Raw genomic sequence first — 12,005 nt, forward strand, 5'->3', positions numbered from 1 at the left:
ATGGGGGAAGAATACAATAGATTATGGGAGGTGCTTTTGTGTAAAATAATGGTGCTTAAAAAATAATAAAAAAAGTTTCCATTAATCCACTGACAACTGTATGTCTCACTTTTTCCCAAAGCATTTATTTATCCTAATATTATCATACTTATTTATTTAATTCCTTCTGTAATATTTCAACTCCTTCATGCACCAAAAATAAGTAGAAAGGAGTAGGATGGCATAATGCCTAAGAACTTGGACTTTCGAGCAAAAATACAAGAGATTTTGTCAATCATACTCACATAATCCAGCACTTCGCATACTGCCTGACATATACTATGCATGACAAGCATATGCTGAGTAAATGAAGTGACACATTTCATTCTGCGTGCAGTGCATTATCGTGGTTGATTGTATAAAGAGTTTCTTATTGGAAGCCATAAACTTTATTTTTGTTAAATTCAAAACATGTAACAAGGAAAATTAAATTGAAAAATTGGAAATTGAAAACATGGAATGTATTATACCTACATCCAGCTAAGAAAGATTACACAGCATTTGTAAAAAGCTGCTCATATTCTGGTCATGCAGAAAAAAATTGCAACAAGATATTTAGATAAGACTGTAATATATTATCCTTATCTAGATATTCTTAATCTAATCCTTTTATCACTAGAGAGAAAATACTGGGACCATATTAACTTTGCTGGATCATCTTCCTCATTGACTTCATGTTTAATATAACATTGACCTTTACAAAGCCTTTAAAAAAATGGAAAAATTCTTTCACCTTTATTGTGAAGTTGTAGCCATGATTTCTGTTTTCTGCTCATTTTCTTATATGCAAATTTAGGTAAGAGAAATCACTTTTTTGAGTAAGATAAATAAAAGACTGTCTGATCAACAGGAATTTAGTGTGAATTTTGTGATGTTACTGTATTATGCATAATGATTTTGATTCTTTATTGTCTTATTTCAGGAAATGAAACATGAATAGCGATATTCAATCCAAATGGATTAAACTTTAAAATTTGGTATTTTGCACTTTCATACTAGTTCTTTTACATTTTATTAATCTTGTTATGTGTGAACATATTTTTTTTTAAAGATTTGTTTATTTATTTATACAAGCATGGGGTACAGTCAGAAGCATGGGAGGGTGAGAGCATTCACCAGAGTCAGAGCAGGGAGCAGAACAGGCAGACTGACGAAGTACACTGCTGAGGGGAGCAGCGGGCGGCAGGAGAGGTCTGCGCACCATGTGGGACCCTTGCCCGGCGGCCGGGGATCGAACCGGCACTGCAGAGGCTGCGGGCAGCTTCGCAACCCAGTGCTCAACCGCTGCGCCATCAGGGAGGCCCATGTGTGAACATATTAATTAAGCACTTCACTATAAAATTTCAGGTATTAATTTAGAGTTATGTGTGTATACAGCTACAGATATAACTTCAATATTTTCACCTCACTTTAAATTATTTTTGAATGATCAGGATATAAATACAAGCATACATATATATCATTATGATACATAAGTCTTCAAAACATTCATTATGAAGATATATTTCTTTTTAAGAGCTTCATCAGTGCATTTTGTACTTCCTTATTCCTCAGACTATAAATTAGGGGATTCAACATGGGAATCACAGTGGTGTAAAATACAGAGGTGACTTTCTCCTGGATGGCTGAACTGCTGGAAGAGGGTTTGAGATACATGAACATGAGAGACCCATAAAATACAAGAACAGCTGTCAAGTGGGAGCCACAAGTGCTGAAAGCTTTGGACCTTCCGTCTTTAGATTGGATGCGGAGGATGCTGGAGAGGATGAAAGCATATGAAATGATGATTGTCAGGATAGTGGCAATCAAGTTAAATCCACCAATGATAAAAATCAAAAGTTCATCAATATATGTGCTGGAACAGGAGAGTTTCATAAGGGGAATGATGTCACAATAATAATGTTTAATGACATTTGATCCACAGAAATCCAGTCTTAACAAACAACCTTCATAAATCATAGTTTGGGTAAAACCCATGGAGAAGACAGCAGCCACCAGCAGAGAACAGACCCGCGGGGACATGATGACATTGTAGAGCAGGGGGCTGCAGATGGCAACATAGCGATCATAGGCCATTGCTGCCAACAGATAGAACTCAGAAATGGCAAGCATACAGATGAAAAAAAACTGAGCCATGCATCCAGAATAGGAAATAGCTTTATATCTGCATAAAAAGCCTGCCAGCATTATGGGAGTTATGTCAGAAGAATAGCAGAAATCTAAAAAAGACAAACTACTGAGGAAATAGTACATGGGAATATGAAGTTGAGGACTCAACCCAATTATTATGAACATGCTGAGATTTCCCACCACTGTAACTATATAAATCCCTAAGAAGAGAAAGAAAAGGGGCAGCTGAAGCTCAGGTTGGTCAGTTAATCCTGAAAGAAGAAATTCGGTCACTGTGGACTGATTTCTTATACCCATTCTCCTGTGGAAATCTGTGGAGATCAAAGAGAAAAAGAGTCCAATTAGACAGGCAGAGATCCTGCCCAGTTCCCACTCCCAAATCCAGATTCTTTATCCCCTTCACACCTGTTCTGTGCTTCCATTGGGGATGGGTTCAGACCCACCAGAAAGTCAGGACTCTGGTAAAACAGTGCCTAAGCATCTATCTATCCATGGATTTTTAGGGACCATGAATAAACTTTCAGTTTCCATCCAGTGCCTCAAATTATTTTAGCAAAGTATTAAACTGTTAACTCCAGAGTCAGAGACAAGATTAATGATAAAGACCATGATGGAGGCTTTCTAATGAAAATTAGCTAAAGATGTGCTTGACGAAAAGACTGTCAGCAGAGGAGAAATTTTTGATGATTACACATTTCTGCCTGTGACCCTGATCTCTTGTTAAGGCCAATAATGATTTCTGGGCAAGCTTTCCAAGTGTTCAGCAGATTATTAATTCTGGGGTTGAGTCATAGTGTACATGAAGTAAGTATCCCAGGATCCTGTGATTTCAGACATGTGGAATTAAACAAATTTCTTATCTGGAATATTTCAGAAACTCTAAAACAACTAGATGACATTTAGGTATTAATTTAGAGTTATATGTGTATACAGCTACAGATATAACTTCAATATTTTCACACAATATTTGAAACTCTCTTGGTCATTAACTTCCTTTCCCATGGTTTAGAAAAAAAACATTGTAGCATATTATGGCTCAGAACAATTTAGACTTTTCTGACTCTTCATTCTTAAATGGCCTCTAATTTATTCTAATCATAAACTAGCTTCCTGGTCAGAAGCCTATTCTTTCTACACTTCAGTAAAGCTGGATGGTAAATGGCAACCTTCCCCACACCATGTCTGCTCTCTGAATGTGTCATCATTTTCTGGGCTAGGCTGACCATTGTCACAAGAACACGGAACAGGACTTAATGCACTTCTGCCAGTGCTGCCAATGTTGGCAAACCAAGCAACCAGGTATTTGTGTTTCCACGGGAGGCCCCTGTGGCCCTACCCTTCTCACCCAGAAAGTTCTCTCAGGAGGAGGCAGAGATGGCACTTGTGGGAGCTGCCTGTTCTGGGTTCAATTAAGCATAATCTCTGAAAAATATGACTCTTCTTCCTTTTTTCCAGAGTTGGTCTACTCACAGATTCCTCTCTGGTATTTCTCTCATCCTCTCCCCACTCACATATTTACCCAGAATTATAAAGTGCCCCACTCAGACATCTGTTTAAGGAATTCTCTACATGGCCAACCCAGCATGTACCTGTCTCCAGGTCCTTTAGCTGCTGTCATACCTTCCTCTTTCCTGTCTGCTACTGCTCTATAGCACACACTTTGGGTCACTGATGTTCCCTGTGATGTTGGTGCCTCTTCATGATTCTAACAATTTGGAGTAAAGAAACTTCATGAAACTGAACAATTGTGCTTTGACCAAGTTTCCAATACTTCAGAACTCTTGATTCTTTATCTGCTCTTCTTTTCTTATCCCGAGGGATGAAGTCAGAAGAATCACATGGGAAGAAGAGGTTGTCCCATTCTGCTTTGCCTATTAATAACATATGCTTGAAGACATCTTTTCCAAAGAGCATGCACAGGTCACAGAGAACACACAGAGAAATAGCAAAGCAATCTTCTAGAAGTCTGTATACTTACCTATACATCTGTTTTCATGCAGGTTTCAATGTGTCACAAAATATGTCTATATCATCAGGTGTCTAATTCCCTGATATTTTCCGTTTCATTTTTTATTCAGCTGTCTGACTTCTCTCAAGCCAGCAACTTCTTTTTCCTACTTCCTAAACAAGCCAGTACCATAGGTCCTTGCTCCTTAACACGTTGTCCACCAACTGGCCCCATTGACATCATTGGGAGAATGTGAAATGCGCAATATCATTTCCTAACCCACAGCATTGAATCAGAGTCTGCAAGTTAACAATCTTTGGAAACAATGTGTGTGTATATAGAATGTGAGAAGCACTGTTTGGGTTTTTTTCCTTTAGAGATGAAATCTCTCAATGTTCTTTTTTTCTGTTTTGAAACTCTCTTTGCATTCTCTGTGTCTGCTTTACATGACCATGTAAAGCTAATCTTTGAAAACATCAAGAAGAGCTTCTTAGATGAGTCTACAGAAGTTTAGGGTAGAAGTGTACAATTTTATATTTTAGTATTTTGACACCTGCATGTAGACTTGAGTCCTGGAAGTGCTATATACCTGTCCTTACACAACAAATGTTGCTATGTTGTATGAAGAAATAATTTACACATTGTATTCATTGCATTTCAATCCACATAAAAATTGAATAGTGCTAACTTGTATCTATTTGACTGTCTGTTCTGTAGTAATATCCACTAGTTTAGGAATACATTTTTTATTTTACCATTTTGACCACCGTTCAAATAATCTACTACACGTATTTACCTATTCAGCCTGTATTAACTTGCAACTGAAAAGAAATTTAGTTATTTAAGAAGTGCTTTTAAGTATTTTAATGTACTGCAACTATTACTAACATGATTGCAAGAGTATATTACAAAGGTTTGTGTCTCAAACAGTATTACCCAATAGAAACTTAATGCGTGCAAATGGGCAATTTGAAATATTCTAGTAGTCTATTTATAAAAAGTAAAGACAGTTACTGATACACCACTCAGGTGATATATCTAAATCTCATTTTAACAAGCAATGATATCATCATCATTGTTATAATTAGTTATAATTATAGCCAATAATATAAGTTATAATTAGGTGTTTCACATGCTTTTTTGATTAATTCTTTGGAATTCATAACATATTTTATGTTTCCCAAATCTAAGGAACCACATTTCAATGCTCAGTAGCTACATGGTACATATATGGCTACACATGTAGCTGCACGGGTAGAGAATAAATTTTTTTCCCTAATTCTGGCTTTGTCAAATCTCAACTTTCCCTTTTTAATGAGGAAAAAATTAGCAGTGGTAGAAAGAACACTGAACTATAAATCACTATATTTAGTTTCGGCACTAACTCTAAGATTTATAGTATAATATTTGACTCATCAGAGTGTCTCCTGAGCTTCATGTTTTAATCAGTAAAAAAATGAACACTTCAAAGGATTATTGTACAAATTAAATGAGACAGTTAATTTGTGCATTGCGAGGTCTGCATAAATATATTTGTGGTATTATAATTCTATTTTCAGGGCTGGTGATTTCACAGATTAATTCACAGATTAGCCTCTAGGGCTCTTAGACAAGGTGAGTGGACAACGCACACTGAGTCCTGATGGACGTTGCAAGCCAGCTCCCTTTAGACCAGGGCTCAGTGACCTACAAACACGCAGACACCTTTGTGCCCATGTGGACAATCAAAGTTGATTTTAGAGCATGTTTTAACACCTACATAATATGGGCATCATACCTTGGAAACTTACCTTCCCTTTTGAAGACTTAGCTGAGTATCACTTCTAGCCTCATCACATTAGGGATAAAGCTGGATTAATTAAACCATTTCAACTGTCAGTGTCTAAAAACCACAACTAAGAAGAATCAGGTTTAAGTGAAACTGACTTTTCTTCTCAGTTTTGGTATTTTATGTCTGGAAATTATAGACTAGTAATACCCAAGGGTTTCTTACCCCCTGAGGTTTAGCAGCTTGTGGACTTATAGGAAATATCATTAAGCTGTTCTAGCAAACTCTTTCTAATATAAGGAATCCTCACCATGTAATGTGGTCACATTTCCAGAGTAATGCAATTGAGATAGTCCAACATTAGAATATGCTTAGATTGCAGCAATAAAGGGAATAAATGAGAGCAATAATATGTTTCTTATGAAAAGCATTATTAATGATAGAGGTCGTTTCCAAGTTATGTATTTTTTATAGGACAAATGATGGAATCTTTTATTTATCCATGAATTGTATTTTGGTCACTTATTTTGATTGGAAAACTGAAAAAGGAATAAATATTAGTCCCTCAAAACACTGCAATCTAGTGGGCAGAGTATTGTCCAACACACACCCCATGAAATTGTCTATGGAATAAGCATGAGGAATTGTGTGTACACAGAGGTAGAGCAAATTACTATTCTTTATAGTGAGAAGACAGTCTTTATAGAAGAGTAGATTTAATTTTATTCTATTTATTTCAAAACCCAATTTTTAATTGAGATAATATTTGAATACTCCTATTGGATAATACTCCATAATGCACCCACAACCAAATCACCTGTAGTCCACCACTGTAGTCCATTCTGCTTCCGTCCCTCTATATTCTTATCTCTCCCCACCTCTTCCCACTCTGGTTACTTCACTTCTGTAATCAGCTTCCAATGTTTCATTTTTAAGCTTGTCTTTATCTCACCCTTAGTTTAGTTACTCCATATTTCACATATTGGTGACACCATCTGTTATTTATTTTTCTCCTCTGACTTATTTCACTTAGCATTATCCCTTCCAGCTCAATGTATGTTGTCACAAATAGCATGAGTTTATCTTTTATTGAGTGGTGAGTAATATTCCATTGTGTATATATACTGTACCTTCTTGATCCAGTCATCTCTCCTGGGATACTTTGGTGGTTTCCATAATTTGGCTATAGTAAATAGCACTGCAATAAACCTGTGTTACAAGTTTCCTTTCAAATTAATGTTTTTGAATTTTTTGGGTAGATGTCCAGGAGTGGAGTTATTGGCTTGAATGATGGATCGATTTTAATTGTTCTGAAACACCTGATACTGCTTTCCATAAAGGCTGGACCAGTCTGCATTCCCACCAGCAGTATAGGAGGGCTCCCTTTTCTTCACATGCTTGTCAACACTTATTGTTTCTGGTCTTCACAATATGGGCCATTCTTACAGATGTGAGTGGGTATCTCTCTGTGTCTTGATTTGCTTTTTCCTGATGATAAGTGATGATGAACATTTTTTTCATGTGTCTGTTTGCAATCTATAAGTCTTCTTTAGAGAAGTGTCTGTTTAGTTCATCTGCTCATTTTTTGATTAGATTATTTGTTTTCTTTTTGCTGAGTTGTGTGAGATTTTTGTAGATCTTGGATATCAGTGCTTTGTCAGATGTATGGTGTGTAAATTTTTTTCCCCTAATCAGTAGGGTATCTTTTGTTTTAACATACAATTTCTTTGGCTGTACAGACATTTTTAGTTTGATTTTGTCTCTGCAGTTTATCTTCTCTTTTGTTTTCCTTGCTGTAGGGGATGAATCATTAAAGAAATCACTGAAGCTTATGTTGTGAAATGTTTTGCCTAATTTTTCTTTCATGTACTTTATGGTTTCAGGTATTGCACCCAAATCTTTTATCCATTTTAAATTGATTTCTCCTTTCTTTTAGTGAGTCTTGCAAGAAATTGGTCTGTTTTATTTATTTTTTCAAGGACTACCCTTTGCTTAGCAATCTTTGGACAGTCTTTTTTATTTCTACTTATTTCTAGTTATTTTTAGTAGGATCTTAACTCTGATCTCAGTTATTCTTTCATAGGTAGTGTGGAAGTTTCTTATTTATTAATTCATGTTTTATATTCTTTTGATTCAGAAGCTGTTTTCAGGAATTTGATTTTTTAAATGTCTGAAGTATAAGGCATAAGTTCTTAAAGTGCACATAATAATTTCAGTTTTATAGTGTTGTAGTTCATGACATTTCTATTGTATTCAATTTATTGACTTTTTCCTCTAGAAAATTATGCAGTCAGTTTCTACATATCATATATAGAAACAAAGAGGTATTCTCAGGATTGTACAAATTTTAATAAAATATATTAGTTGAATTTAAATTTTATTAATGTACTTTTGAAAAAAATGCTGAGGCAGTTAAAATCCTGAAACTCTGATTTCCTTTGCTTCTGTCACTCAGAGTCCCATAAATTTAAGATAGGATATATGTAAGAGAATATCCAGCACAAATGTTCTTAAGTTTTTGCTAGAATGATGTCTCCAAATCACTATGTAGTCCCTCAACCAAGTGAACGGTTTTGTTCCATTACAAATGAAATTAGAAATCTATCTTGACACCATCCATTTTTTCTCTGCTCCTATTGCCATAGTCTAAATAAAATTATATCATCCATTGCCATGGTAGTTCATTAGACACGTCCAGTCCAGACAATAGTTTTCCTTTCATTTATAAACACTCAAAACTACACACAACAGATATATATACATACATCGAAGTATTTTATTATCTATATATCAAAGACATTTTGGAAATGTAAATGAGACTGCATCACTCTGCCTTTGAAACATATAAGTGGCTTCTCTTTTTACTGAGAATAAAGTCATTCTCTTGACATAATAGGGTATGTGCCTTCTTATTGAATCTCCTTTGGTACCTTTTTATTCTCTTTCATGAGTTTTCAGCCATAATGCTTGTTTCTTGCATTTGGAAAAGATTGTTCCATCATTGGTACTTCGTATGTGCTTCTACCCTTCTCTTTTTGCATAACTTTGCTCTTCTCTTCAGTTAGGTTTCAATAAAAATCTCTTCCTCAAGGGGATCTATTAAAAGTTGCCCTTAATCCACTGACAACTACATGCCTAATATTTTTCCAAAGCATTTATTTATGCCATTAGTTATCATGCTTGCTTATTTAGTTGCTTCTGCAATATATGCCACCTCTTATCCACCAACATTCCATCATATTCACATAATATTCCTGTACTTAGAGGTGTCCCCAACACAATACTGTCCATGATAACCATATGCTGAGTAAGTGAATGAACTGAAACATTGGACTCTGCATGCTGTGCAATATCCTGGTTTATTGTATAAGAGTCTCTTCTTGGAAACTCTCAACTTTTTCCTTTTATTTAATTCAAATGTTTAAGGAGCAAATTGAGAACATGGACTTTACATCCTGGATAAAATACCAACTAAAAAGAATTCCACAAAGTTGTAAAATACTGCACATGTACTGGTCATGCAGGAGAAAAAAAAAAACAAGATTTTTAGAAAAGATTGTATAAATATAATATCCTCCTCCAGATACACTTATTCTAATCCTTTTATCTCTATACATCAAATACTGAGACCATATTAACTAAGCTCTTTCTGGACGTTACTCATTGAATTCATGTTTGATATAACATTAACTTTTAATAAGCCCTTTGCAAAACAGTGGAAGAATTCATTCTCTTTTATTGTAAAGTTGTAGTGAAGATTTCAGTCACACTGAGGTTCAGTATTTGCTATCTACATTTCAATAAGAAATAACTCTTTTTTGGGGGGTAAGAAAAGACTGTCACATAAACAGGAATTTGGTGTATTATTTTTACTGATGTGACTGTTGTATATCAAGATTTTTTTGACTTTATTGACTTAGTTCAGGAAACTGAATATAGACATTGATGTTCAATTCAAGCCCAGGCTGGAATTAAACTTTGAAATTTTGATTTTATACTTTCATACTTTTTGTTTTCCTTTTTATTAATCTGAACATATTTCAGATATTGTATATCTGATGTAAATATCTATTGATATAAATATCAATATATAAATTTCAGACACTTAGTCAGAATTACATCTGTATATAGATTTACTTATCACTATATGTGTATTTTTACTTCACCTCAAATTGTTTTAAATGGTCAGGATATAAAGACAAACACATGTATATATCATTATGATACATAAATAAATCTTAAAGGAGTATATTAATCATGATGATATTTTTCTTCTTAAGAGCTTCATCAGTGCATTTTGAACTTCCTTATTTCTCAGACTATAAATTAGGGGATTTAACATGGGAATTACAATGGTGTAAAATACAGAGGTGACTTTCTCCTGAATGACTGAAGTGCTGGAAGTAGGTTTGAGATACAAGAACATGAGAGACCCATAAAAAATAACAACTGCTGTCAAGTGGGAGCCACAGGTGCTGAAAGCCTTGGACCTTCCCTCTTTAGATTGCATGTGGAGGATGCTGGAGAGGATGAAAGCATATGAAATTATAATTGTCATGCTGGTGGCTACCATGTTAAATCCACCAATGACAAAAATCAAAAGTTCATCAATATACGTGCTTGAGCAGGAGAGTTTGATAAGGGGAATGATGTCACAATAATAATGTTTAATGATATTTGATCCACAGAAATCTAGCTGTAACAAAAAAACTTCATAAATCATAGAAAGGATAAAACCTGTGGAGAAGACAGCAGCCACCAGCAGAGAACAGACCCGCGGGGACATGATGACATTGTAGAGCAGGGGACTGCAGATGGCGACATAGCGATCATAGGCCATTGCTGCCAACAGATAGAACTCAGAAATGGCACACATACAGAAGAAAAAAAACTGAGTCATGCATCCTGAATAGGAGATCGCTTTATCTTTGTATAACAACCCTACCAGCAATTTGGGGACAATGACAGTAGAATAACAGAAATCTAAAGAAGACAAACTACTGAGGAAATAGTACATGGGAATATGAAGTTGAGAACTCAACCCAATTATGGAGATCATGCCGAGATTTCCCACCACTGTAACTATATAAATCCCCAAGAAAAGGAAGAAAAGGGGCAGCTGAAGCTCAGGTTGGTCAGTTAATCCTGAAAGAAGAAAGTCGGTCACTGTAGACTGATTTCTGATACCCATTCTCCTGTGAAAAACCTGTGGAAGTAACAGAGAAAAGAGTCCAGTTAGACAGGCAAAGATCCAGCTCAGCTCCCATTCCTGAATCCAGGTTTTCCATCTCCTCACCTGTTCTGGGCTTCTGGTTCTTACCCACCAGAAAATCAGTACTCAGATTAAACAGTCAATAAGCTTGTGTCTACCTATAGGCTTAGGAGCCATGCATGAATTTTTACATCCTGTGCAATGTCTCAAATCCTTTTAGCAAAGTATAAACCTTTAACTCTAAGATATATAAATATTGCTGGGAACAATGACAGAGACTTGCTAATGAAAATCAGCTAAAGAAACAGGCTGTAAACTGAGAAAATACTTTCGATAATTGCACATTTTCTATGTGTGACCCTGCTTCCAGGATTTCAACGGAGAAGGTGTTTCTTGTTTAGGACAGTAATGAGTTTTGGGTAAGGTTTCCAAGTGTGTTCACCAGACTTTTTTGTAGCTATGGTAATCGGTACTCATGATGTAATTATCCCAGGAGCCGAATATTTCAGGCATGCAGACTTAAGTAAATTTCTGAAGGAAATTTACTGAAGGATATTTCCGAACCTCCTAAACAATTATACAACTGAATATTTGAAGCTTGGTGATTGACTCCTCCTACCACTTAATAAAATATATTGTAGCATTATATGGCTCAGAACAGTTTATAAAGCTGAGTTTTCATTCCTAAATGTTCTCTAACTTAATCTAATCATGAACTGGCTTCCTCATTCAAAGGTTATTCTTCCTAAACTTCAGTAAAGCTGGATGTCAGAACAGCAGACTCCCACATGTTTCTGACCTCTGTCTCTGATCAGTTTCTGGGTTAGGCTGATCTCCCTCTCAAGGCAACTGAACAGGACTTAATGTACTTCTGTCACTGCTGCCACTTTTGGCAAAGCAAACGACCC

The 12,005-nt window shown here is 35.6% G+C and overlaps 3 protein-coding genes across 6 annotated transcripts in view; 1 reads left to right on the top strand and 2 right to left on the bottom strand.

Annotated features, from left to right (window-relative positions):
* Nucleotides 1–12,005, top strand: part of LOC119240793 (olfactory receptor 4D5) — a 388,728-nt gene that overhangs the window by 180,843 nt on the left and 195,880 nt on the right. The gene's annotated exons all lie outside the window — the stretch shown is intronic.
* On the bottom strand, nt 1,531–2,466 carry LOC119239903 (olfactory receptor 8D4-like). The gene has a single exon (XM_037504295.1). It carries the CDS (start codon nt 2,464–2,466, stop codon nt 1,531–1,533), a length of 936 nt encoding a protein of 311 aa, XP_037360192.1.
* LOC119239904 (olfactory receptor 8D4-like) lies at nt 10,141–11,076 on the bottom strand. The gene has a single exon (XM_037504296.1). The coding sequence runs from the start codon at nt 11,074–11,076 to the stop codon at nt 10,141–10,143; it is 936 nt and encodes a 311-aa protein (XP_037360193.1).

The sequence above is a fragment of the Talpa occidentalis genome, unplaced genomic scaffold, assembly GCF_014898055.3.
Source record: "Talpa occidentalis isolate TD23 unplaced genomic scaffold, MPIMG_talOcc4v2.1 talOcc4.12, whole genome shotgun sequence".
Lineage (NCBI taxonomy): Eukaryota > Metazoa > Chordata > Mammalia > Eulipotyphla > Talpidae > Talpa > Talpa occidentalis.

Excerpts from the sequence above, each read along its gene's own strand:
- LOC119239903 (XM_037504295.1), bottom strand. The coding sequence starts at position 2,466 with ATGGGTATAAGAAATCAGTCCACAGTGACCGAATTTCTTCTTTCAGGA.
- LOC119239904 (XM_037504296.1), bottom strand. The coding sequence starts at position 11,076 with ATGGGTATCAGAAATCAGTCTACAGTGACCGACTTTCTTCTTTCAGGA.